At 42.2% G+C, this 10,583-nt stretch overlaps 1 protein-coding gene across 1 annotated transcript; it reads right to left on the reverse strand.

The window, feature by feature from the left end:
* Positions 1 to 6,064: 6,064 nt before the first annotated feature.
* On the reverse strand, positions 6,065 to 6,454 carry LOC103200052 (histone H2A.J). Its single transcript, XM_007944469.1, has one exon. The coding sequence runs from the start codon at positions 6,452 to 6,454 to the stop codon at positions 6,065 to 6,067; it is 390 nt and encodes a 129-aa protein (XP_007942660.1).
* Positions 6,455 to 10,583: the final 4,129 nt, after the last annotated feature.

Genomic DNA, 10,583 nt, shown 5'->3' on the forward strand with positions numbered 1-10,583 from the left:
TTATATAACTAATAAGGGAACAAAAACTGAAATCTAGGCAGTCAAACTCAGTAGACATGAGGAGGGAAAGAGGAAGAGGGGAGAGGAGATACTACAGAATGAAGGGAATCAATGCAGTTGGAAATAGGTTGGGGTTGAGATCATGTGAGACAACCTCTTGGAAATGTTCAGTAGGCTGGTGAAGTAAGAAGCTCAGGAAGCAAGTTGTTGCTATATTATAAACATTGAATGAGAAGACAGCAGAACACAAAAAGAGAAAAATGAGGCAGGAAATCCAAGATAACAATCATAACAACAGTAGTCATCTATTGAGGTTTTATTACACATCACTCACTAAGTGCTTAGTAACTAGGGAGTAGATATTATTGTTCTGCTTTTATACATAAAACACCAAGACTCTGCAAGCTTTTGAGTAAATGCCTGAATTTTTATTGGGCTGAATTTTATGACATGAGTTCAAATCAGAATAATTAATTATAATTTAAAATATAATTTATTACTAGAAACACAGAATACCAGTCTAAATAAACCAGAACATTCTTAGTCTAAAGAGACAAAGTAGATAAATTCAAGATAGAAAGTTCCTTGATAAGCATGAAAACAAGGGGTGCTGTTAGAGGGTTCAGATGTTCAAAGTGAGTAACTGTAGAATTGCAATATTCAAAGACAGTCACTCCCTCTCTTGCATGGAGTTTGGACACTGTCAACACTTGCCTTGAGCTGTCTTTGTCTACTTCTGCTGAGCCCCCCTTCTGAGTGTCACATTATTTCATTAGCTACCGAAAAAGAAAAAAGCCTGTGGCAGCTAGCCACTGGTCTAGTACCAACAGCTAGGCCTTGGTTCAAACACTGGCCAGACAGTTTCAAGTATGCTGTGGTGTTCTGTTGAACATAAAAAATTTCACAGAACACCAACACCAGACCAGGCCACTCTGTGAGCGTAAAGGGTCAAAAACAAACAAACAAAAAACAGCACCACTCTGTAATCATGCCTGAACACCAACAAAAACATGAACGTTGTGCAAAACACAAAAATGACCAAATAGCTTCCTCTCTTGGCAAACATACGTTAGCATATCTACCAATTACAGGTTTAGCCTCACTTTATTCCTTGTACCGTATAGGTGAGATTTATTAAAATGTTCAGTCATAAATTTACCCTACTTCCTGACAGCATGCAATCCAAAGTAAAGTCTCCAAATCAATTCATATATATATAATCAAATTCTGTAATTCCTTTATAACAACATCTTACTGAACACCACACACTTCCCCATGGTGTGTTCTCCCTTCCTACAAAAAGCAATTAACACACTGTGTTTAACTATAGGGGTGTTCTGGTGGTTTTTAGCTGTAGGGCACAGACAGAAATACAGGTTCATTGAGTTTCAGCTGAAGTGCACATTGACTTAACTTAAGTAGGACCCTAAACTCAGTAATAGTATCTACATCTGAGCCTCCTTGTGACTCTACCTGTTCCTTTTGCCACCTGTGTATGGCAGAGAGGTAAGTTCATATTGAATTCTTATGTTCTGAAGCACTTTGGTGTTGAGCTTTTGTTTCTCTTGTTGTTGTTGTTATATGCCGTGGAGTCGGATCTGACTCATAGCGACCCCTCCTTGGGTTTCCAAGGCAGTATCACTACAGAAGTAGATTGCCCCATCTTCCTTCTGAGGAGTGGCTGGTGGGTTTGAACCGCCAGCCTTCTGGCTAGCAGTCAAGTGCCTTAGGCACTATGCTACCAGAGCTCCTTTGTTTCCCTAGGAATAGTATTTCTTGGGTTTTTTATTGGCTATCTGATCAGATTTGTGTTCTTTTTAATATTGCTTTTAGCCTCTATACCCAGTTCTATGGCCTGTCAACCTATCTAATGTCTGAGTGTTGTCTCTGACAGGACAAAAATCTATAGGAAGATGATGGGCATAGGTCAGACAAAAGCTGCCCCATGGGGGACTGAGGTATGCAAGTCTCCCTAGGCTAGTAACCTAGGCCAAATTTTGCTTTGGGTCTCCATTTCTAAAACTTCTTCTTCAGTCTTTGTGTCCCTGAGAACTGGTGTGTTTGTGTCCAAGCCTGTCCTTCTCTCTTGTGTATGTAATCTTAAAATGGTTTTCTACACTTAAATTTTCTCTCCTTGCAGGAAGTTTACAGTGATGGTATCTGCCTGAAGCTTGCTTCCTTTTTTCTTTACTTTCTTTATATATGTATATATGTAGGTATTTATTTCTGTTCCCCTTACTCTCATGGAAAACTAAGTATTAATTGATTATATATATTAAAAAAAAAGGTTTGTCAAGATGAAATCAAATTTCTCATGATTTAAAGATTCTAAATTCCGTGTTTTATGCGTAAGTTACCACTGTTTCTACAACTGGTTTAAAACTAAAACTTACATGTAAAAAATGTTTTTTACTAAATAGAATAATAGATACATTTTTAAAGAGTTCTTTATCACTATTCTACTTGACCTAAAAAAAAAAAGTTTATACCATATATACTTCATATTTCTGTATGTGCAATGTAAAAATGTAAAGGGTAAAAATGCATAGCTGTTCCAAGGTCATCAGTAAAGTGAGACAGCTTATTAGCATTTCCCACGTTTGGGAAAATAAAGAACTTTCTAGTTACACGGCAAAGTACAAGGAAACTAGAAGGTGTCAGAGTACCTACTGCCACTGCCATCGAGTCTGTTTCAACTCAGAGAGACCCCCTTGGGGTTTCCAAGGCAGTACATCTTTATGGAAGTAGATTGTCTCATCCGCCTGCTGTGGAGTGGCTGGTGGATTTGAACCGTCAGCCTTCTGGCCAGTAGTCAAATGCCTTAGGCAGTGTGCCACCAGATCTCCTATTGTCAGGGTATAGGGATCCAAATTTTGACAAACCCCTTGACACTCTCTTGATGTCCTTCAGCGTGTCCTCTCATCTCCTTAGGGAATCCTCTCCATCCGCCATCACACTTCAATCTTACAGATCTCGTGGCTCCCCTTGGATGTGGCTATTGTCATTCTACACCTTCTTCCCGGATGATTTTATCCACTCTGGCTATTTTTAATCATGACTCCCAAATTCTGATCTCTAAGCCTGACCTTTCCCCCTAGATCCACACTCACATCCAGCTGTGGGTATCGTATTTGACATTCCCCTCTACCTCCATTCCCCTCACACCCCTAGCCCTCTGCACAGGCTGTCTTCTCTGCCTTGAACACCTCATCTTACTCCTAGATCCATCTCAGGTGTCACTCCCCCCACCAGGCTGTGACACAGGTGCCCCCAATACCTGTTCTTGTAACATCCTTAGTACTTCTCTTGCTTTACATGTAGCTTATAATATTATAATCATCTTTTGGGAGCTCTGGTGGCATAGTGCCTAAGGCATTTGACTGCTAACCAGAAGGCTGGCAGTTCAAATCCACCAGTCACTCCTGTGAAGGAAGGTTGGGCAATTTACTTCCGTAGTAATACTGCCTCGGAAACCCAAGGAGGGGTCGCTATGAGTCAGATCTGACTCGATGGCAGTGAATGAGTTCCACAGAAGACTTTTTTTTGACAGCTGGGTATTAGTCACAGGAGTAACACATATTATTAACAAACTGTGGAACAAACAGGTTCCATTTCTCATCTGAGTAGTTACACTTAAGAAGCCATTAACTCCAAACCAGCTGGTCTTCAGGAGAAAAATCCAAATATACTTTTACAAGCCATAACCATTTATGACTCTTTGGTTATAGATTCAATTATGAATTTCCTGTAATTAGTAAAACTGGGCTTATTTTTATAGTTTATTATCACAAAAATCACAGGACTGCTAGAATGCCATGTTTACTATTTCAGTAGTTCCCGTAACTACCGTTAGTCACTCTAAATCCAATTTCAATCATGAAGATGCCACAGGACCGAGCAACTTTGTTCTGCTGTACATAAGGCACGTTTGTCAAAGCTGACTCTGCAGAAGCTAGGAACTATTAATTGAACAGTTTTTTACATGGGAAATTTAGTGCCATCATTTATATTATCCCATTGAATCCTCCCCAGAACCCTCTGAGGTAAATGCTGTCATTATACGCATTCTACAGGTTTAAAATTATTCAACTAATAAGCGCCAGAGGAAATTTGAACCTAGGTCTTATTCCTGAGAGCTGGCACTCTTATGTGCCATTGCACACAGCCTTTCAACAATTGGGAGGGGTGTAAGATGCTTTACATTTTTAATATTACTTTGTAAGGAGTTTGCATATAGTATAGCAGTCATCAGCGATCACAGGGCTGGCACAAACCTTACAATGCCAAGTAGACAAAACTAAACAAACCAGTTCTCAAGAGACACAATAGCAAGACTGGCCCTGCAAGAAAAACAGGTATCAAACAACTCCTGGCCAAGTTACAGCCTGTCCTGCTGAACAGCTTTTCTCCACAGGAAAAGGCACCTGTGTATGCAAATAAAACTATGGATTCATAAATCTGAAATCCAGAATTCATTATTCATCATTTATTAGTCCTAAATCTTCATCGACAGGGTCTCACACTTGAAGAAATGCTGGCCTTTTAAATGAACAATGTCAACGTGAATTATGTTTGTTCATCGAGGATCACAGGATGAATTGATTTTGTAGGAGGTACGCATTTTCAGCTAACAATGAATTATTCAGATTAAAAAAATCCTCAAAACTACAAATGCTAAGGGGCTGACTGAATTTTGAGGCAGGGTAACAATGGAGGGCTACAGATATACCACATTTTTCTTTCCAGGAAGACTTCAGCTCTGACTCACAGGCAAGATGAGTCCAAAGACATGAAATCTAAACTGGAATCTTTTTTTACCAGCCCTGTGGGCAAGGATGAAGCTTGCTGAGCAGATGAAACGGAGATGCCAGCCAAAGGCAGAACAGGATTGCTAGCATTCTAACTTTAAAATGTAGATTCCTGATCTGAAATACATTCCTCCCTGTACTTAAAACATTTGGCCCACCTTTCCTCACATATTAAACCAATGCCGTGCCAGTAAGCAAAGAAACCCCTGTACAGGCAGAGTTGGAATGAAGTCATTACTTCAGGCGAGCGGTAGAATATATGGGATCTCAATGAACCTATGTGTTGAGTAATAATCCCTTAAAGCAAGGGATTCTTTTTGTTATAGAGCAAAAGCAAAATTAAACAGATTACATTTCCAAAGGAGGGTGATATGAAGAAAACAAGACCATACTGAAGTTAGAAACTTGAGAACATCACTTTAAAATCTCACAGACTATGTAATTCCTGATTAAAGGTGTTGCACTGTTATGCAACATGAACGTCAGGGGAACGAATTTCCAACCTCATGACTCATGCTTCTGTTTTACACATATTACTATTTAATGTTTCTTCATATTATAGAAACGTAACCAAACGTAAATAACTAAAATCCAAAACCTGAAAACACGACAGCTATTAGGCTAAGAAAAAATTCTTAAATTGATACCATGTCATCAAAACCACCCTTGGAAAGCGGAAAAAATCACTCCCCCCTTCCTGAAAAGAGTGGGAAGCGAGCATGGCCGAAGAAACAACTTCTTGCCAGAGACCGAATCGACCCCTTAGTTCCCTCCCTAGAGATGAACGCTGAAAGACCCACAAACACAAGAGTGAAAGCCCTGGTCAGGGAGCATAAAAATAGTCCACCTCCCCCCGCCCCGGATGCGCATGTTTCTGCTTCTTTTACCTAAAAGTGAACAAGGGGAGGCCAACCGTGCCCACCTCCAGGCCAGCGGGTCTCTCCTAGGCTCCTTTATCAAGCCATACGCCTCAAGGGTGACTGGGAACCAAAGCAGTCCAGCAGGTGGCTCACACTGACCCACCATTACCTGTTCTAAAGGTTTCCCGGCCGCCCGCGACTACACAGCTCTCTGGACAACATGATTTTCACCGACTTTATTGGTCCCGACCCCGGCAAGCTCCTCGCCTCCCCTCTCCCCACTAGAACGCGCCAGCTCTTCATAACACCCAGCACATCCAAAGACACTGAAGGCGGCTACGAAAAGAGCCTTTGCTGGGGAAGCAAGCCCTCCTTTGTCCCCTTCTAGCGCTGGGGTCACTTGCTCTTCGTCTTCTGACTCTCCGTCTTCTTGGGCAGCAACACGGCCTGAATGTTGGGCAAGACGCCGCCCTGAGCAATGGTCACTTTCCCCAGCAGCTTGTTTAGCTCCTCGTCGTTGCGGATGGCGAGCTGCAGGTGGCGAGGGATTATCCTGGTTTTCTTGTTGTCACGCGCCGCGTTGCCAGCCAACTCCAGAATTTCCGCCGTGAGGTACTCCAACACCGCCGCCAGGTACACTGGTGCCCCAGCGCCTACTCGCTCTGCGTAGTTCCCTTTGCGCAGCAGCCTGTGCACTCGGCCCACCGGGAACTGCAAGCCTGCTCGAGAAGACCGGGACTTGGCCTTAGCCCGCACTTTGCCACCCTGCTTTCCGCGACCAGACATGCTCCTCTCTCACCAAAAACTCCAGGAAAGAACGAAAACACAGCGCACCAGGTCCCCGTATAGGAATGTAGCTCCCCACCCCGGAACTGCCTTTACTTCTTTGCTACCACCAGCCAGCGTCTTCCTATTGGGCGCCACCACATACTCGACTCCAGTGACCAATGACCGGCAGCTTCCTCTCCCAATTGGCACGCTAGCAGAGGGACCGCCTTCTCCAGCTCTTTTCAATAGAGAGAGGACACTTCTAGTCCTCATTTACATAGCAGCCCATATGAACATTTAGGGTTCGAATGCTAGGTGTTTCCCAGTCGCACTTCGTTGAATGGATACTGAGGTTTCAGCATCCACTTTCGCTCTCAGGAAATGAAAGTCTAAAGAACTAAAGAAGCATAGTTGGAAATAGAAAAGCCCAGAAAAAGAACACTATCCTTAAGTACAAAGTGGTCAAGCAAGAGATACCTCTAGCAATTGAGGTCGCACAGTGCCAGAGTTTGCTATGCTCTCCAGTTGGATTTTTCTCGTTCAATACGACACTCAACATGGTAGCTATCTAACTCCAGAGCCTGCTTTTTGGAGACAACACTCTCCTCAAGCAAAATCACAACTTCCCTATTTAATTCTGCCTGTTAACCCGTGTGGGGGAAGGCTCCGAAAGAGGTTTCACCATTTGAACTGTCTTAACTAGGCCGGCTGACATTGGTCTTCCTGCAGAGTTCAGTGGCTCTCGGGCTGCCAATATTAGTTTCTAAAATTTCCTGAACTAGAATGCTAGACTAGACACGAATGCATTCTGCACAAGCGGCAGGAACAAGATCGCTTGGCCAAAATTTAACATCTCTTTCCTTTAAGGTTACTGGCTTGAAAAGAGCCTTTGGATTCCAGTAGGAGGCCTCACGGTGCAACTCAGGTGTTAAGGTTGAAAGTCTTGGGCTAGGCTTGCCCTTTGTAGGTCATGGCTCTGCAGAGCACGTTCTCCAGGACGACTTTGAGGACACTCAAGCATCCATGTAGAAGATCTCAAAGGTAGATACTGCCACTTAAGACTTTCCAGTGGTCCTTGGTGTTCCCTTTCCCCTGTCCTCTGCCACCCTTGTAGTGCTCAGAGGTCGTTAAAAGACTAAACGTGGTAGCAACTGTCCTTTTATACTTAAATTTCAGATTGACAGCAAAATATGTATTTGTTTAATTTAGAAATTACTATCTACAAATGTTTCTTTTACCTTAACATTTTCCACAGTTTTACTATTATACTGCTGACATGGTGTAATGTTAAGCATTTACTCAATTAAATAATATTTTATCTGAATTATAGTATCCATTCAAATAAAAAGCAAAACAAATTTACCTTCTCATGGTCCTGATAAAGGTTTGATTTCATTGAAATAATATTTTCAGTTTTTATGTGTATGTCCTCAGTGCCTAACTCTGTGATTAACTCTTGTTATCAAACCAAACCAAACCTTCTTCTGTGAGTCACAATCACAGTGACCCATAGTCCCAGTTATATGTTAGGGTAGAACTGCCCCATAGGGTTTCCAAAGCTATAAAACTTTACAGAAGCTGACTGCCATGTCTTTCTCCCGAGAAGCAGCTAGTGAGTTCTGACCTTTGGTTAGCAGCTGAGTGCTTTAACCACTGCACCACCAGAGCTTCTTTAACCCATAGCATGAAATGAAAATGAAATTCACTGCCATCCAGTCGATTCTGACTCACAGTGACCACCATTGGGTTTCAAGGCTTTACAGAAGCAGACGACCCCATTTTTCTTCCATGGAGTGGCTGGTGGGTTTGAACCACTGATCTTTTGGGTAGTAGCCAAATGCTTAACCACTACACCACCAGAACTCCTTTCACCCATAGTAGGAACTCAATAAACGTATTTGGAGCTGAAAAGTAGTATGCTGTAATGGTTAAGGCAGTGTAGTGCAGTGAGTTACTTAATATGGCCCTTCCAGTCATGGTCTTTGTAACTTCTACCAGATGACTGGATGGGACTATACAAATGTGAAGTGCTTGTGGCCCACCAAGGGATTGGAAAGTTTGTTGATAATGTGAATAAGGTACATGGCACCCTGTGGGGGTGGGACCATGGAAATAAGATGTATGGAACTCTAATGTGGGGATTGGTCCATTTTGCCATAGCATAATGCCTAAGGCACTTGACTGCCAACCAGAAGGCTGGCAGTTCAAACCCACCAGCCACTCCTCAGAAGGAAAGAGTAATCTACTTCTGTAGTGATATCGCCTGGGAAACCAAAGGAGGGGTCGCTGTGAGTCAGGCCTGACTTGACGGCACATAACAACAATAGCAATAGGCTTAAAATAAGCCATCTCAGAGACAGAAAGGGAGATCATCGAGAAAGAAGAGTCAGGAGTGGAGTGCATCCTTTGGACCACACATCACTACACTGAACCTCTCAACCCGGGAGACAGAGGCACCGATGAGACAGGCAAGAGACAATGAAGATGGCGAGAGATGACGAGAAGCAGTGGTAGAGAAATGGCGGCAGCAGGGACAGCAGAACCAACAGAACCTAGAGACTGGCATAAGACACAGTGGTGGGATTCCCAGCCCACTGAGGCAGAAAGCTGAGTGCCCTTAGGCAGGAGCTTGCTGGCCAAGTCAGGTACCTCTTTGGGTATCTCCCAGCAATGCTAAAAGTGCTTTGTAACACTTGCCGGAGCAGGGCAGAAGCCATGGCCAGACAGAAGTGTGTGGCATGGCTGAGAAGAAGTCATTTTGATTGAAGAACTGTATCCTGATTTGTTTCTCATCCTGAATTATAATCTGTTACATCCCTAATAAACCCCACAATCATGAGTACTGTTTGTCAGTTCTATGGGGCCATTGCGATGAATTATTGAACCCAGTAGAGATGAGAGTGCCATGGAAGAGAGGGTTCATGCTAGAACTGGCAAAATGATTGGTGGGTGGTGGTTTGTTTAACCTCTACCTCACAGAAATCAGCCTTGGGTTGTCGGGCTTGATACTCCTCTCCCCACCCCCTACTCCCCAGTTAAGTAAGAGTAAGACAGAGCATACTGGCCCTACAAAATAAGCAGGACAGCTAAGTGAGCCAACCCCTGTCCCCTTATCCTATTTTCTCTGACCTCCTCAAGCTAGCCAAAACCAGCCTGAGTCGATTTTAGTATGCCAGGTGTGACCTTTAGGTCAATAATTGTCTCATGAATATTAACATCTCCACCTCTAGGTGGAGTTTAGCTGCAATTTTTTTTATACCTGCGATGTATCAAGAAGTATGTAGCCATAATTGTACTTGCGTGGAATGTATATCCGTATCTATATCCATGATTTTGTCTGACTTCCTGTTTTGTAAACCATATGTAACAGAAATCTGAAGGAGCCTTCCTTGGAGCAGTCTTAGAGGCAGACACTAACCCAAGCTGTTCTCTACCTTGGCCTAAGAAATAAGAGTGCCTTTCTGTTCTCCCACCTCAGTGTCTTGTTTATTGGCTACAAGGAGTCACACTGAGCAGAGTATGGATTTTCAACCCACAGCAAAAGGAGTTCAGACACCACCACCACACAATTTTTTGTTTAACTTCTACAGAAGCCTTGTTTTGAAGGTTAAACGCATTAGTAAACATCCAATAACTGTTATATCAGATAAATTAACATTACAAACTTCAGATGTAGTTTTTAAGAAGATATTCCTGGAGTGAGTTCTGTGAATGTTAAATATTTATCTGTATCTTGGAAATTTTTTAACTGAGAGTTGTTTATTGTTATTATTTTGAATGTGGTTTTTCCTTTTATTCTTGTAAGCAAGAGGTATTTCTAACTTGAAAATATCTGTGATTTGACTTAAATATGAAACCTAAAACTATACAGTTCCTCAAGGAAAATCTAGGGGCAAATTTAGGGGTCCTAATATATGGCATAAATAGATTATCAAGCATAACTCAAATGCACAAATAGCAGAAGAGAAACCAGATGATTGGGACCTTCTAAAAATTAAATTTTTATGTGCTTCTAAAGACTTCTCCAAAAGAGTCAAAAGAAAACCTACAGATTGGAAAAAAATATTTGGTAATAACATATCTGACAAGGGACTTATCTCTAGAATTTATAGGAAACTCCAACACCTCAATAACAAAAAGACAAACA

This window comes from Orycteropus afer, unplaced genomic scaffold (assembly GCF_000298275.1).
Source record: "Orycteropus afer afer isolate SDZICR_OR568_19922 unplaced genomic scaffold, OryAfe1.0 scaffold00126, whole genome shotgun sequence".
In the NCBI taxonomy this organism is placed as follows: Eukaryota; Metazoa; Chordata; class Mammalia; order Tubulidentata; family Orycteropodidae; genus Orycteropus; species Orycteropus afer.